Source organism: Lynx canadensis, chromosome B3 (assembly GCF_007474595.2).
Source record: "Lynx canadensis isolate LIC74 chromosome B3, mLynCan4.pri.v2, whole genome shotgun sequence".
NCBI classification, from domain to species: Eukaryota; Metazoa; Chordata; class Mammalia; order Carnivora; family Felidae; genus Lynx; species Lynx canadensis.
The window spans coordinates 144536845-144553575 of record NC_044308.2 but is presented as its reverse complement, the minus strand read 5'-3'; the positions used below and the strand labels follow the sequence as shown (position 1 = coordinate 144553575).

The following is a 16731-nucleotide window of genomic DNA, read 5'->3' as shown; positions in this document are numbered from 1 at the left end:
GCTGTAGCTGAAATCTGGAGGAAGACACTGGTCGTGGGCCCACAAAACAATGACAGTTGGTTATCTAGGCTTCCTTTATGCCACTCCACGTGGACTTTGGTTTGTGCCGACGCAGGGCGGAGTTAATGCTCTCTACCTACACGAGTTGTGCATTTGTCATTGAGATGCCGTAACAAAATTTGAACCGTTTCTTATCACAGACTGAAAAATCAGCCCTATCACCCAGGCCTGCTGGAGAATATTCTTGTTGGAATGATCTCTGAAACTGCTATATAAGGAGAATATGGAAACATTTCTGCCTGGGTTCTTATTGCTTTCCCTGTAGAGAGATTTGCTTCATAGCCAAATGTCCAATCCTACTTTTTTCATTTATTGAGTGACCATATAATTCATTGTACTATATCCACTTTTATGTGGATATATTATAGCATAAATTGGGCTTGTTTTTAAAAGTTGTCTTGCAGGAAGAAAAGTTGTCTTGCAAGGTTTATTGGATATACAAGAATAAAAAAAAACCAGTTTAGAGTTAAGTAAATTGGGAAGTATTTCATCGCATTAATAAGGTTTCTCAGATGAAGTGCACATAGTGTTATGCAGTTACGACATTCTCTAGTTCTGCTTTTTGTTTCCTTTCCAAATACTGATCCAAGAGTATTACCAATAAGGAAATTCTTAGATATTTTCAGCAGCATAAATTACAAGTTAATGCTAACACAAGTATATGCTGTACGCATTCAAGCACATATTTCCTTACTTTGGAGTGTCACGTGTGATTCCTACATAATCACACTTAATCCTCTCCTTACTTAGGTATATTTTACACGTACATGTGGGACTGTATTTCACGTCAACTGTTACCCCATCACACTAATAGGGAAAAGACTCTTGAAGAGTATTGCATATATTTTTACTCTAGGATTGTCCTGTTTTCATTTGGAATGTTTCATTAGTTTCAAAGAAACTTAACCCTAAAGAAAACAAACACTTCCTTGACTGTTCATTGTGACCTAGCAAATTAGAGGTTTATTTCCTTACTGATCAACTTGTCTTCTTTCAGTATAAAGCCCTTTGCTTCAGTGCCGGTTTCCTTTAAGAGATAAATAAGGGACCTGGGGAAGCTGCTTTGTGGCAGCAGGAAACGTGCAACCGACAGCAGGAAACTTAGGCTGGACGGGCTTCACACAGGATGAAGATGAGACTGTGTGAGCGGGTGTGGCGCGCGGGCCGTCCTCCTGCTGAGAGACTGAGGAGGTGTTTATGTGAACTGAGTGTGTAGATCGGTGTGCGGAGTACAGCGCCCTCATCAAAGTCTTCAGCTGTATGTGCCCAGGCATTCCGTTGTGTGTGGGCTGACGTCCGCAAGAGTCCGTGAGCAGTTTAACGATAGCTGATGCTGTGCTATCGCACACTGAGACCTTTTTTTAATGTATGAAAGTGATCATCTGCTTCGATTTTCGCAGTCACCTGTTTCGTTCTTTTGTCAGGAACAACGTTTACATTTCCTAAAGCAGCAGGAGCGCCGTCAGCAGCAGTCTATCTCTGAAAATGAAAAGCTTCAGAAACTGAAAGAGCGAGTCGAAGCCCAGGAAAACAAGCTGAAGAAAATCCGTGCCATGAGAGGACAAGTAGACTACAGCAAAATCATGAACGGCAACTTGTGTACGTTTGTGCCTTGCCCGGTGCCCGTGCTCAGGCGTAGATAAGATGAGAGTCCAGCTTCTGGACGCTTTGCACGCGTGGACCAGTGTCACATCTTGCTATAGAAAGCGCAGTGACGTGTTGCTCCGATACCTGCATCTCAAGGATGCGGATAGGTTAAGGGATCCTAGAAAGTCTCTCAGTGCGGTGGGCAGGCCCGTTGTTAACATTTGTAACATGTTAGCTGCCCTCTGCGTTGGGGCCACGGCGCCGTGAGACTCCACTCATCAGGAGGGTCTCTTTAAATTGAACGGCCTAAACTTCATCTGTGTAGTAAGATAAGTCATACAGATGCTCATTTCTTACTTTTGTGTGTGTGGTTCTTTGTTCCATTATCAGTTTGGTTAGTGCCTACTTTGTGTGACGGTGACCAGCAAGACAGACTTGGATTCATGCCCCTTACAAAGACTTTGGTCTGTTGGTGCATTGAGATTCCTAAGTGGCTTGGCCAAGCTACTCTTTGGACTGGCTGCCCCAATTAAAGCATATTCAGTAATTAGTGCACACATAGTTTGCTGTATGGGCAGTCACATCATGTATTCCAGAGGCTTGTCAGAAAGTGCATTGGATTACGTATATCACAGTTTTCTCCCCAAAGTCTAGCACTAGGTGATGCCACAGCTGAGTTGAATGCACAGAAGTGAAGAAATCACAAAACCAAAATAACAAAATGCCACGCATGCACACAAATATCAATAAATGATGTCTTTTTCTTTATCGGGGGGACATTTTAGCTGCCGAAATAGAAAGGTTCAGCGCCATGTTCCAGGAAAAGAAGCAGGAAGTACAAAGTGCAATATTAAGAGTTGATCAGCTCAGTCAGCAACTGGAAGATTTAAAGAAAGGAAAGCTGAGCGGGCTCCAGTCTTACAACGGCAAGCTGGCGGGACCGGCGGCGGCGGAGTTGAAAAGACTGTACCAAGAGCTACAGGTGACTTTGCTGGGTGTGGGGAGCAGTGACATTAAGGCCTCTTTCAGGCTTTCTTCTTAGTAGTTTAATAGTAGGCACAAAATGTACTCAGTAAAAAGGATTTTTTTTTTTTTTTTTTACCGTTTATTAACTTTGAGAGGGAGAGTGAGAGCCAGCACAAGCCTGGGAGGGGCAGAGACGGGGAGAGAGAGGATCCCAAGCAGGCTCCAGGCTGTCGGCACAGAGCCTGACATGGGGCTCGATCCCACAAACTGTGAGATCATGATCTGAGCCAAAATCGAGTCAGACGGTTAACCTACTGAGCCACCCAGGCACCCCCGGGACAAAGAATTTTTAAAACAGCATTGCGATTTAATTCACATAGCATATGGTTCACCCACAGCGAGTGTACAATTAGTTGGTTTTGAGTATCTTCAGAGAGTTCTGCATCCACCACCACGGTCCATCTTAGAACGTCTCCATCACCCCCGAAAGAAGCCCCGTCCCTCTTCACCATAACCCCACACCCCCTATCCCCTAACCTGGCAACCGTGAATCTGCTGTCTCTGGATTTGCCTATTCTGGAAATTTCATATGAGCAAGTCACGCAGTGTGTGTTTTTTGGTGACTCTTAGCACGTTTCAGTGCAGAGATTCAGTACGGAATTTAATTGGCAATATGATGAACTGGGGGAAAAGTTAAGCTCTCGGTGACGTTTGATGTCTCTGTGTACACTGTGTTTTGATGAGAGAGATGCCTGTTGTTAAATTGTCGCCTCACTCAGCTTCAACTGCTGTCACAGACCTCCACAGACTGGGGGACTTTAGCCATAGACGTCGATTTTCTCACAGCTCCATGGGCGGGGTGTCCAAGGGCAGGGTACCGGCACATTGGGTTCCTGGTGAGGGTTGGCTGCCTGCTGTGTCCTCACAGTTCCGGCCTCTCTCCTTCCTCTGATAAGGCACCGACCCATCACGGGGGCCCCACCACCAGCTACCATCACACTGAAGGCAACATAGGGATTTGGGGATGACGCATTCAGTCCAGAACAGTCCTCAAGATTTCCATTTCTCAGAAGTTATCATTCAGCAGATGATTTTTCAAGCCAGAAACAAGTTTTACAGTTCTGTTGGCACTTGCCAGAAAAGTTATTATATCATTTTTATGAAATGAAAATATGTAACTACAGAGAGTAAAATTACTTTTGTTGCTGTTAAGTTCTCTAATGTAAATGCATAGAAATAAAGAATGTATAGCTTCTTTTACATTTTAAGCAATTATTAAAAGTTCAGGGGTTTATTTTAAGTTTATTTATTTTGAGAGAGACAGAGACCGTGTGAGCAGGGGAGGGGCAGAGAGAGAAGGAGACAGAGAATATCAAGTAGGCTCCGTGCTGCCCGCGCAGAGCCCACCGTGGGGCTCAAACTCACAAAACCGTGAGATCATGACCTGAGCCAAAACCCAAGAGTCGGATGCTTACCCTACTGAGCCACCCAGGTGCTCCAGAAGTGCAGGGTTTTTAAGGATTTTTTTTTTTTTTTTTTTTTTTGAGGCGTGATGGATGTAGTATATTGACTTACACTGATTCGTTTGCCAAGTTTTCTGACTGCAACCTAGGTCACAAAGTCCACGTTGCCTCCTGTCTGGCACACACACGTGCATCTGAAAGAGCTTAACAAGGCTTAACCTTCTGTGTGTGGTGCACACTGATGCCTTCTGTTCTGTATTTCATTTTTTAAAGTGCTGGCTACAAGCCGCTAAAATGCCACCACACATTCCAGTTGGAGAGCAAGGCCATCCTTTGTGAATTTCTTGCCGCCTCCGCAGTAGGATGCCTCATTCAGTAGACTGTGTGGAGTGGAGCAGTCACCTGTCCTTGGGCCCCTAGAGGACATGCTCGGTAAAGTGCCATTGCCAAGGGCCACGGTCATGATCCTCCGTGGCCGTCACTAGTACCGGTCACTCCGTGTGCTCTAAAGAAGACGTTTGCTTGCAGACACAGAAGAACTCCGTTCTGGAGCCATCCACGTACGCCTGTGGAACATTTAGCACACGGGTGACCGTGCATTTTATAAATACACATAAGTACTTAACGTTACTACTACTTCTTCTGTTTTTACTTTACCTGGCAGTGAGAATTTGTTTAATGCAAATCATGAAAGTCGTGTTTTTTATTTTGCAGATTCGTAATCAGCTTAACCAGGAACAGACTTCAAAGCTCCAGCAGCAGAAGGAACTCTTGAATAAACGCAACATGGAGGTGGCCGTGATGGACAAGCGGATCAATGAACTGCGTGAACGTCTTTATGGGAAGAAAATTCAGGCATGTGAGAAAGAAAATATTTGTGTAAGATAAGCTACTAAAAATGATTCAATGCACAATTGCACATCTTCACTATAATGGCATTTTGCTCCCCCATCTGCCACAGCTGATAAAACATAAATTGGCCATAAACCATTAAAAAAAAAAAAAGACAGTAGAAAACTCTTTCCAAAGCCACATTTATTTCCTGGTATGTGAAATCAAAACCTCCCTGGCCACGGCCACAGCCACTGTCTCCCCACCCCCATCTTCCCTGTGCTGTTGTGTCTCCACCCTCGGGGAAGCTGTGGTTCTGGCCTGGCAGCACCCGGGCATGGTCGGTCCCACTCTGCCACTTGAAGCTGTGCCACGTGGGCACATTCCTTGACCTGTGCAGACTCAAGTCCTCGCTGCAAACTGATATGTCCTGCCTGCCCCCGCAGTCCTCGTGAGCATTCTTAGAATAACCCATGTGGGAGGGCTCTGTAAACTCTGCAGCAAAGTGCTCTATAAAGGGTTAGTGCTTTTTGAAAATCTTTATTTGGTATTTTGACTTTCAAAGGTAATAAATGCTCATTGGAAAATGAAAACAGTGCAGAAATACTTAAAAGAAAATTTGAAAGTTCCTGCCACCCTATTCCCATTCTCCAAACAGGATAGTTTTAATGATTCCAGTCTTTTGCTTAATACAGACAAAAAGGTACTTAATTTTTAATTGAAAATGGAATTGTAGGAATTATATCATTTGCACTCTTCTCGTCTTTTTTAACTGCAACATGGGTATCTTTCTAGGTCATTACCTCACTCCTTTTGCAGCTTCTCTACAACACCCCGCATCCCGGGGCCTGTGGCCCCTTTCCCTGACCTCCTCGCCGGGTGTCCCCGAGTCCTGCCGTTAACTCTCGGCACATCAGTGAGCAGGAGCACTCCCAAGAGCTTGGGGGACGAGGCACTGCTATGCGTGGCTCCTGGCCTGCCTTCCATGGTGGCGCCAGGGTTTGAAGGAAGCAGTGCCTGAGTGCAGGGCTGGAGCGGGACGGGGAGGTGGGCGGGCGTGGGCACCAGCTAGCTGGGAACAGCTCCCAAGTGTCCTCGTCCACACTCCGTAATTGGTACTTTGACAGTTTGACAAGTAACCTCTTGTCAGCTGCTGCGGCTCTGGAGGCAGCTCCCGGGAGGCCAGTGAGAGCCCTTCTGGGGCTCTGCCTGGGTGGGCTGGGGTGAGGGGTGGGGACTGCCATTTCTTTGTCCTAATGAGTGGTGTCAGGTGAAATCTCTTATTTACAAACCAATCTACCCCCCCCCCTTTTTTTTTTAAACCAGAGAGTTCGTGGTTGATCTGTAGGACTCTGTGTTTTCAAATGACAGTTCTCCCATACTTACCTGGCAGGGGAGATACCATGGTCAAATGATGGTTCTCCTTGCTCTTTCGAGTATCGTCCTCTTGCTCACACAGCACTTTCTGGCTGTGCTCCATCAGTCAGGGCTCTCCAGAGAAGCGGAATGAGCAGGGATGTGGAGAGTGATTGCTGGGTGTATAGACTGACTTTAAGTAACTCGCTCACGTGGCTGTGGAGGCTACATGCCTGACACCTGCAGCCCGGACACGCAGGGGCCCTTGATGCCGCTGCTCAGGTCTGTAGGTCGTCTGCAGGCCCAGGGGCCTCTTTCTCCGAGCACGTCAGTCTTTTCTCTCTCAAGTCCTTCAGCCGATTGCACACGGCCCACCCACGCTGTGGAGAACAGTCCGCTTCATTCACAGTCTAGTGATTTAAACGTTGGTCTCTTCACAGCAGCATCTAGGCCTGTTTGAGTAGATATCTATGGCCTAACCAAGTTGACACATAAAATGAACCATCACAGATGGCTAGGTAAATGTTACTTCTTACATTCCACCTGATAGTTGAGGTAATCCTGAAGAATGTGGTGCCTCTGTAGAAATGTGTCTCCACCTGAAGGTCCTAGGCCCCTTTGGGCAATTGTCAGAGTCCTGGACCCTCTCCCTAAAATGATACATGCTCATGGATGCAGAATTTTACAAACAATTATAGGAGGTTATGGATCTCTTACAGCCTACCTGGGGTCCCTAAGGTGTCCGTGACTCTCCATTTAGATCCCTGTTGTGGACCCTCTCGTTGTTAGGCAGCATCACGTGATCAGTGTCCTTGGCTATAGTGTGGTGTCCTTGCCGAGAATGGCAGGGTTGTCTTCAGGGCACTGGTCAGAGGGTCTCCTGGTTCCAGGCCCTGTCACTGTGCCCTGCACGGCTTGTTCCGTCCTTACACCAAGCCTCAACTTGACTTTACAGACTTGGGCACTGAGGTTCAGAGCCATTAGGTCACTTTCACTTGCCCAAGGCAGCACAGTGAATAAGCGGCAAAGCAGGATTTGAAAACAGGCTCAGAGCCCAGGCTTTGACCGATGCCTCTGCCCACCTCGGGGAGGGAGGGAGAGCATCCCCCAGGATAGAGGGTTCCGCAGAGGCGTCCTGGGAAGCTGTTCTATTCCATCGCCAGCCCCTGTTTCTCCCAGCTCGCAAATAGGTAGGAGTTGTCAAAGAGAATCACTTGTGTGGGACTGTGGGTTGAGGCCCTTCTTTCAACACTTGCCCTTTCTAGATACTGAGTTTTTAGGGTGATGGAGCTTCCTGAGGGCACATTATTTAGTGAGTGGCTCAGGTGAGAGCAGTCAGTCATACTAGGCTTGTGATTTCTGTAATTTAGGAGAACCTTAACTCTCATTTCTTCCCATTTTGTAGCTGAGCCGTGTGAATGGCACGTCGTCACCACAGTCGCCGCTCAGCACGCCTGGCAGGGTTGCTGCAGTGGGGCCTTATATCCAGGTCCCCAGTGCCGGTGGCTATTCTGTCCCAGGGGACCCCATAAAGCCCCAGTCTCTCACTATCGCCTCAAGTGCTGCCCACGGAAGATCCAAATCTGGTGAGTGGCCCGGGCCCTCGTCTTGGAGGAAAGCAGGCGAACAGGGAAGGGGCACCCTGGGGGCCAGGAACCTCAGAGGAGGCTGCCACGGTACGCCCCAGGCTCTGCCCACCCTCAGTCTCCCCCAAGTACTGTCTCTCCCTTGGTCCGCTAGGGCGGTGTTGGGGAGCTGTGTGCCACCACGGCAGCGATACGGCCCCCAAATGAGAACAGATTCTCTTTATTGAGCTGAGTGTCTTTACTGTGTGGCTTTTCAAACCACAGAGTACTTCGGACCCCATCCGCTCGTGCCGCAGGTTTTGTGTCCGGGTGAGGGCGCTTTCGCCTGCTGCCCATCCCAGCAGAGGGGTAGCCTGTCTGTGGACAGTGGACAGTGTGCTGGGGCTGGTCTTCCCTTTCCCCACTCGGCGCGTTCATAACCAATCCAGAGGTCTGCAGACCATCACTCTGGCCCTCGGCCACACCGAATCGTGCGGTGGGACCAGCACCGTGCTGGCGTGTAGCACTCCTGGGGACGCTGGGAAGCCTTGTGCAGCCTCCGGTTCCCAACCAAGGGCAGGCTGGGTTCTCCATGGGGAGGCTGCTCTCCCTTCTCGGAAGAAGGCGGCTGCTTTCCAAACATGAGGAAGCCGGAGCTGCTTTGCAGTAAGATTTTCTTTACGCTGGGCTGAATGTCTCCCCGTAAGACGTGGAATGGCGGAGCACAGGTGCAAACCGCACGGCCTTCCCTCGCTCACCAGTCCAGGGCCGGGCCGGGCCGGGCCATGCTAGGCCGTGCTGAGCCAGGCTGAGCCAGGCTGGGCCAGGCCCCTGTTGTCAGGATTGGGGGTGGAGCTTGGCAGTCTTCCGTTCGCTCGTGTCCTCTTCCCTGTTGCCCAGTCTGAGCAGCAACAAGTCTGCCACTCCTGCTGTGGGGTGTCAGGGCTTGTTGTGACCCCGGCAGGATAAGCGTCACCAGCCGTCGTGGGCCACGCGCCCTGGCTGGGATCTCTCCACGGCCGTGTCTCAGCAGCCACGTGGAGTGCATGGTTGGTGCGAGTCTCTAATTGCAGCTTTCTTTGAGAAGCGGTTATTTATAGTTTGAACCGCCCCACTGTGGGAGTAGGTGTTTGTTTCCAGGGCAGATAATTAGTACAGCCAGCTACTTCTCTGCTCACTTTGTTTTATTATTAATTTATTTGTTTGTTTATTTATTTATATATGTATTTATTTGGGGGAGAGTGCAAGTGGGGGAGGGGCAGAGAGAGGGGGACAGAGGATGCGAAGTGGGCTCTGTGCTGACGGGCCGACAGCAGCGAGCCCGACGCGGGGCTCGAACTCACAACCCACGAGATCATGACCTGAGCCAAAGTCGGACGCTCAACCGACTGAGCCCCCCAGGCGCCCCTCTGCTGACTTCCCAAGCCAAGGACGTCTCCCATTCCCCTCTTCTCTGTGGGTGTGTGAGGCTGGGCCGCCTCACAAGGGTTTTGAGGAAAGGACACCCTTCTGGGCCTGGAGAACGTGTCTTTCAGAAGTTCAGCACCAGCCTTGTTCTTTCCACTGCAGTGTAAGGTGACCGCACACAAGAAACCTGTGTCCCCCACACTGGGAACAGAATCCCGCCCAGGTGTGGAGCTGGGGTGAGAAACCTCCCCGTGGGGACCCTAACTCATGCTGTCGACTGTCCTTCTGGTGCCGTGTCACACAGATGGCCACGGGAAGCCCAGAGTGACCAGCTCGTGGACAGTACCAGACCTCACCGTGGGGCCTGACTGCAGCCCCTCAGGGCACTCTGCAGACTCGTTTGCAAACTGTACGTCAGCTGGCAGGCCCAGTGGGGGCTCTGGCCCTTTCTGATACTGCTGAATCAGCAATCGTTTATTTTTCCAAACTGAGAAGGGTCTGCTCATCACATCTAGGCTTGAGAAAAATGCCACATAATCACAGTTTGTCCCTTCCTTCAACAGACAGGTGTGAAGCTTGGGCCGGGCCACACACCACACCCTCCTCAGGAAAGGGTCTGACAGATGCTGGCACGGCAGGGGATTTTGGGTTTTGTTTTAGGAAATCCAGATGATTTTTTGAGTTCGTTAAAAACTTTAGTTTTACCTCCTGTGCGAGAACCTCCCGTCGTACTTGAAGAGAATTGTCCCTTTTAATCCTTTATAGTAAAAACAAAGGCTCTTTCCTCTGCACCCCCTGTCCGAAGAAGGAAATTCCCGGTCCCTTTTTCAGTCCCTTTGGGGCTCCCGTTGTGGATTTTTGGAGCAGCTGGCCGGCGCCACTCTCTGAGACCCCTGGGGCCGGCCCCTCCCTCCCTCCCTGGTCTGCTGGGCCCTGCTCGTCTCCCCGTCGGCCCAGTTGCCACCTCCGCGTATCCTTGCTGAGCCTGTGTGCTTCTGGCCCACACCCCTCCCCCCCAGACGGCCCCCAGATCGAAGGTACGGCCGAGGGTTCCTGAAGGCGCACGCGCTTCTTGCCTGGAAGCGGCTGACCGGACGCGTGGAGCAGGGTGGTCCGGGCTGGGGCCTTGGACTGCCTCACCAGCACCCTTGCGGCCTGGCTGGCGCCGCGTGAGGCTGCCGCTGACAGGGCCCGGCGAGGGTGCCCAGAGGTCACTGCACGGGAGGGCCTTCCGCACTTGGGCTCGGAGCACGCCGTCTCCCGGGTCTCAGGTCTTGGCTCTGGCGCTGTTGTTCTGAGGGGGAGTGGCTTTCCTCCTGCTCCTTAGTTATGCCCACCTGCTGGCGCCGGCTGGGTGGGTGAGGAGAGAGGATGTGCTGTTCCTGTCAGAAGCGCCCAGAGCAGTCCCTTCTGACTGCTTTCCGTTCCCTGTGGCTGACGGCTGGGTGTTCTCCACTCGGGTCCAGTCCGGCACCTGGGCCTGCCCTGGCAGCGGGAGCCTGAGTCGGAGGCTGTAATGTGGCCCCTGCAGGTGCTAGAATGTACTCACGTGGCTGTGGCTGCTTGGAGGGGTTGCTTCTGCACCCTTTTTCAGTTTGGAAAGTGCCTTGTTAAAGAGCAGCTTTTCAGCAGCTTTCCTAAAAACCTGGACGTGACTTTGCTTTCTGATCACTGCAACAGAATGATAACTGGCTACGCCAATCAGGGGAGCTTGTACTGGCCTCTTCTGCTCATAAGTTATTTTGAGAGGATAGAAGTTTCTAACAGAGGAAAGTCAAATTTTTCTTTTAATGTGGAAGGTAGTACAGGTCAAGCCTGTTATGAAGTCAAAGGATAAATCTTTTGTTTCTATTGCTGTATGTGACCGTTGCTGTATGTGACTGGTTTTGTAAGTAACGTTTGAAAAGTAAGTGCTCAGGCTCATTTTATTTCCTGGTGTCGATGTAGTCGATTTGACCTGCATTTAGATAGGGGCCCGGGAGCGTTTCCACCGTCCTCTGGCCCCTCGCCTGGGTTGGAGCAGCCCTGTGCATGGTGACTGAGTCTCTGTACACGGGAAGGCGGTGCGGGCGCTGGCGGGGCCTGGCCAGCAGACGCCGCCCTTGGTCTTGCTGTGCACAAGCCTGTGTGCGGGCAGGGGTGGCCGGCCGCCTGGGTAACGGAGCTCCGTCAGAGCCGATCTTTGTTTCTAGCAGAGGGCTGTTCTTAGGTTGGTTCAGCTAAATCGAGGAAAAATTATACTCAAATTCTGTGTTCTTTTCAAGCCAATGATGGAAACTGGCCAACGTTAAAACAAAATTCTAGTTCTTCAGTGAAGCCGACGCAGATCGCCAGTGTGGACTGGAAGGACTCAAACGTGGAGGGTCCTCTCAAGCAAGGGGCCGTCTCGAGCCAGCCTGTGCCCTTGTCAACTTTAGGAGCCACAGAGAAGCTGGTAGGCTGTTTGTCCCTGTCACAAAACACAGACAGGGTCCTCACTGTATCACTGTTCAGCCTTTATCTTCATCTGAGGGCTGTGAGGTGGGAGGTGTCACGAGGCAAGTTAATCCTGCTTGTATCTAAATTATGACCGAGTCTGAAGAAGACTGTGGGGTCTCAGCACTGAGCGCCTGCGAGTGGAGATGTGTATCGCTCAGGATTGTTGCATCATGGGCGGGTGATGGGCCTGATTCCCACGGTGGGCCCTGTGCCTGGTCACAAGCTGATTTGAAGGATTTCAAGTCCGACTTTGTTTTCTCTTGTGACTGTGGCTAGAAATACGCTTAACTTTTCAAAGGGTGACTTTGTTTTTCTTCTTAACATCTCAATTTAGGGCGTCGAGATCGGTAAAGTGCCACCCCCCCTCCCTGGTGTCGGCAAGCAGCTGCCTCCCAGCTACGGGACATACCCCAGCCCTGCGCCCGTGGGCCCCGGCTCCACAAACTCGCTGGAGAGGAGGAAGGAGGGCAGCTTGCCCAGGCCCGGCGCAGGCCCGCCCAGCCGGCAAAAACCCGCCCCGCTGCCCACCTCGGGTGGCCACACGTCTGCTTCCTCACAGCAGATTCAGCAGAGGATCTCTGTGCCGCCGAGTCCCACGTACCCGCCGGCGGGGCCGCCTGCTTTCCCGGCTGGGGACAGCAAACCTGAACTCCCACTGACTGTGGCCATTAGGCCCTTTCTGGCTGATAAAGGGTCAAGGCCACAGTCCCCCAGGAAAGGACCCCAGACAGTGAATTCAAGTTCCATCTACTCCATGTACCTCCAGCAAGCCACGCCTCCTAAGAATTACCAGCCAGCGGTGCACAGCACCTTAAATAAGTCTGTTAAAGCAGGTACAGTGGGTTTGTACCTTGTCTTGGGGCTAGGGAGTCATGCTTTTACTTAAAGTGCCAGTCCATAGCCTTACATTCGGGTCACAAACTATTTAGGATTAAAAAAACTTTTTTTTCAACGTTTATTTATTTTTGAGAGAAGCAGAGCACAGGTCGGGGAGGGGTGGAGAGAGAGAGAGAATCCCAAGCTAACAGCACAGAGCCCAAGTTGGGGCTCGAAGTCAAGAACCATGAGATCATGACAGCCAAAACCAAGAGTCGGACGCTGAACTGACCGAGCCCCCCAGGCGCCCCTGGGATTAAAATTTTAATTCTTGTGTACAGCGTGGCCTTAGGTGTCCATGTGAGTTTGGGGTAAAAGGCGATGGGTGGAGTTTTGTAGCTGGATCACATGGGAACTGACTTCCTGCCTCAGCACCTGCCTTCCTGTGGTACTCAGGAAGCCCGGTTCCCAGAAGGAGGTTCCTCTTTTTCTCCTGCTTTGTGGAAATTTGTGCAGGGGCTTTCCAGGGGCCGGTGAGGGTGCTCTGCCCAGTTGTGGTCCTCCTGGCCTCCTGGCGGTGACTGAGCCAAGCCGCTGGAGGGGAGGCAAGGGAGCATCTGCCGCTTTGGGAGCTGGGGTGTCCTAGGAAGGGTGAGAGAGTGGAGCCTGGCCCCACGGACGTGGAGGCAGGAGGTGACTCTGACCTGCACAGCGGGGTCCTGCGGGTCAGTTCTGGGCTTGGGCCTCCCCACAGACTTTTGGGCAGAGGCTGCAGCTTCCAGACTCCTGGGAGCGCCCACCCCCCACCCCCCCCGCCCAAGCGGAAGCCCGGCTACCTGTGGCAGGGCTCTGGCCCCCTGCCCTACAGTGCCTGGGCCAGCAGGCCGGGCCTTCCTGTCCGGGGCAGCCTGCGTTCTGTAGCACGAGACTCGGCCTGGGGGGCAGATGCTGTTTAGAGGTGGGTCTTTCTCCCCGGCTTAGAGACAAGGAAGGTTGGTTTGGGGTGGGGAAGTTGGGCCTGCAGCCATGTTTTGTTTTTGTTTTTTTCATTTGAAAAAGCCTAAATTGTGGAAGCCCGAATGTAAAAACCAGTTAAGAGGGGCACTCTGTCTTCCAAAAGGAGTCAGTGGAGTTCTCTGGACAGAGGTTTCCTCCGGGATTTAAAGGCAGGACTCAGCAGCACCAGAGCAGACCCCTGTTCTCCGTAGGAGCCCACCTCCTGTGTGACCGCAGGGATGTGGTGACTAGACCCCTGGCCCCGCAGGATGCTCTAGCTGCCCCTGTCCTCTGTGTTTCCTCCAGTGTACGGTAAACCCGTTTTACCATCCGGGTCAACGTCCCCGTCACCCTTACCGTTTCTTCACGGGTCGCCGGCCACAAGCACGGCACAGTCCCAGCCGCCTCCGGAAAGTGCTGAGAAAGAGCCGGAGCAGGACAGCCCTGCCCCTCCCGGAGACGGCGGCACCGGCACGGGCACTGTGGAGAGCCTGCCGCGGCCGCTCAGCCCCACCAAGCTCACGCCCATCGTGCACTCGCCGCTGCGCTACCAGAGTGACGCCGACCTAGAGGCCTTGCGCAGGAAGCTGGCCAACGCGCCCCGGCCCCTAAAGAAGCGCAGCTCCATCACGGAGCCCGAGGGCCCCGGGGGGCCCAACATCCAGAAGCTGCTGTACCAACGCTTCAACACCCTGGCCGGCGGCATGGAGGGCACCCCTTTCTACCAGCCCGGCCCCTCGCAGGACTTCATGGGCACCCTGGCCGACGTGGACAATGGAAATACCAATGCCAACGGGAACCTGGGAGAGGCTGGCCCCGCCCAGCCCACAGCCCCGCTCCCCTCCGAGCCTGCCCCGTCTTCGGACGCCAATGACAATGAGCTCCCTTCCCCTGAGCCGGAGGGGCTCATCTGTCCCCAGAGCACCCACCAAACGGCCGAGCCTGCCGAGGACGACAACAACAACGTGGCCACAGCCCCGTCCACAGAACAGGTCCCCAGCCCTGGGGCCGAGGCCCCCTCACCGGGGGAAGACCAAGCCCCCCCACTGCTGCCCCCCACCGTGCCCCCGCCTGGAGCCTCTACGGTGGGTGTCGTCCTAGTCAGCCAGCCAGTGTTTGTAGAGGACCCGGCTGTGTTAGCCACAGTTCCGGGGACTGTGGGGCTTGCCAGACTCGTCCCCACCCTCACTGAGGCCGAGGGGGAGGACAGTGCTGCAGTCCACAGGTGGGGCTCTGAAGAGGTGTGGAAGGCTGCAGAGCTCTCCCTGGAGGGCCCAGCCAGGTTTCCCCGAGGAAGGGGAGCTGCCGTCGGGATGTGAGGGCCAGGCGGCGAGGGGGACGAGAACCTCCTAGACAGCCTTCTGGTGGGAGCTCAGCATTGGTGGAGCAGAGAGGGGGAGGTGAATGTCCACGGGGGTGGGTAGGAATGAGTTGCTGACTCCCGAGCTTGACTGTCACCCACCGTGGGTGCCCCTGAGCAGTGCCGTCCCCCCGGAGCACGCGCTGCATGTGGCACAACGGGTCTGGCTGGGCCCTGGGAGTGGGCGTTCCTCTCGATGCCGGGGGCCGCTCAGCCTTGCCGGGTGCACATGCTGCCCACGGCTTCCGCCCTGTCCCTCCTCTCCACCGCGGCTTGGTGCGTTGGCACATTACCTGTAAATCAGAAGCATGTTTCCTTCCCGGCAGAGCAAACGGACCAACCTGAAGAAGCCTAACTCGGAGCGGACAGGGCACGGGCTGAGAGTCCGGTTCAACCCCCTGGCGCTGCTCCTAGATGCTTCTCTGGAAGGCGAGTTTGACCTGGTGCAAAGGGTCATCTACGAGGTGAGTGAGCGCAGCCGCAGGCCTGGGCTGCCCCACCTGCTGGGAGGCCGGGCTCACGAGGGCCTTGTGTCCTCAGGTGGAAGACCCTAGCAAGCCCAATGACGAAGGGATCACTCCGCTGCACAATGCCGTCTGCGCCGGCCACCACCACATCGTGAAGTTCCTGCTGGATTTTGGGGTCAATGTGAACGCTGCCGACAGTGATGGCTGGTGAGGGCCCCTGGGGCACGTGGCCTACGGTAGGAGGAGGCCCCCGGTCCAGGAGTCGGGCGAGGGCAGAAGCGGACACGGGTGGGCGGGCCTGTCGCACCCCGGGGCCGCCTGGCCTGGTCCCCTCCTCCCCACTTTGGTTCCGTGAGTCCTCTTGTGAAAGGCACAGCTGGGATCGTGTCTTCGCACACGTGCTAGCAACTTCGCGGGCTGTGCGTTTTGCAAAGTGTTACTCTTCGTCGGGTTTGAAATGGCCAGATAACCGGCGTGGCAGAAACTCAGTCCCGCTTTGCGGTTGCCTTGTCGGTGTTTGCCCGCAGGGCCCTTCCGCTGCTGTGCGGGCCCCCAGGCCTCTGCTAGGTCTTGTTGGCAACGTCAGGCTCTTGTTGGCGTGGTTTGAACATCTGGGGTTTTTTAATTGTGGCAAAATCCGCCCAACGCCTACCGCCGTGGCTGCGTGAAGGCGCGTCAGCCGTGCGCAGCGCGCCCCTGCTCTCGCGTGAGGGGCACCTACTTGATAGGCCGCTTCCCAGCCCCTGCCCCCCCCCCCCCACCCCCGAGGCCCCACCACCCAGCAGCAGGCGCGCGGCCCGGCCGAGAGACAGGCCAGTAGGAGTCCTGCCGTTTCGAGGACCGACGCGGGAACCTTTGGGCCTCGAGGCGCAGCACGGCCCCGGAGGCCCCCGGGAGGCCTCCGGGGCCTGGCTGGCCGGGCAGCGCCTCGCGTGCCTTCACCCGCTCTCCGTTCCAGGACGCCGCTGCACTGCGCCGCCTCTTGCAACAGCGTCCACCTCTGCAAACAGCTGGTGGAGAGCGGCGCTGCCATTTTTGCCTCCACCATCAGCGACATCGAAACCGCCGCGGACAAGTGTGAAGAGACGGAGGAAGGCTACATCCAGTGTTCCCAGTTCCTCTACGGTACGCGGGGCGTCTTGGCACGGGGCGGGGGCCCTTCCCCTGGGCGTGGTGCTGCGGGGCCCGGGAGGAGCCCCCTTCCATTTTGGGAGCCACCCCGCCAAGCTCCTCGGGATGGAAGTCACTCCGTCCCTTGGGCTCCTTCCTGAAAACCTGTTTGAAGGGCCGTGTTGCGGAAAGATTCTGTGCCTGGTCGCTAAAAACCGTGCTTCTCTGTGTGGATGCGGCATGGCGTGCCTGGTCCGGCAACACGCCTC

At 53.9% G+C, this 16731-nt stretch overlaps 1 protein-coding gene across 2 annotated transcripts in view; it reads left to right on the top strand.

Annotated features, from left to right (window-relative positions):
• PPP1R13B (protein phosphatase 1 regulatory subunit 13B) overlaps positions 1 to 16731 on the top strand; it is a 94939-nt gene that overhangs the window by 76093 nt on the left and 2115 nt on the right. The window contains exons 6-15 of one of the 2 annotated variants that reach the window (XM_030320089.1): positions 1485 to 1659; positions 2433 to 2629; positions 4791 to 4931; positions 7669 to 7849; positions 11500 to 11669; positions 12048 to 12546; positions 13832 to 14610; positions 15212 to 15349; positions 15426 to 15559; positions 16311 to 16477. In XM_030320089.1, coding sequence (XP_030175949.1) covers positions 1485 to 1659; positions 2433 to 2629; positions 4791 to 4931; positions 7669 to 7849; positions 11500 to 11669; positions 12048 to 12546; positions 13832 to 14610; positions 15212 to 15349; positions 15426 to 15559; positions 16311 to 16477 — 2581 coding nt within the window. Of the gene's footprint in view, positions 1 to 1484; positions 1660 to 2432; positions 2630 to 4790; positions 4956 to 7668; positions 7850 to 11499; positions 11670 to 12047; positions 12547 to 13831; positions 14611 to 15211; positions 15350 to 15425; positions 15560 to 16310; positions 16478 to 16731 lie in introns of both variants that reach the window. The other variant, XM_030320088.1, reaches the window with a different exon arrangement.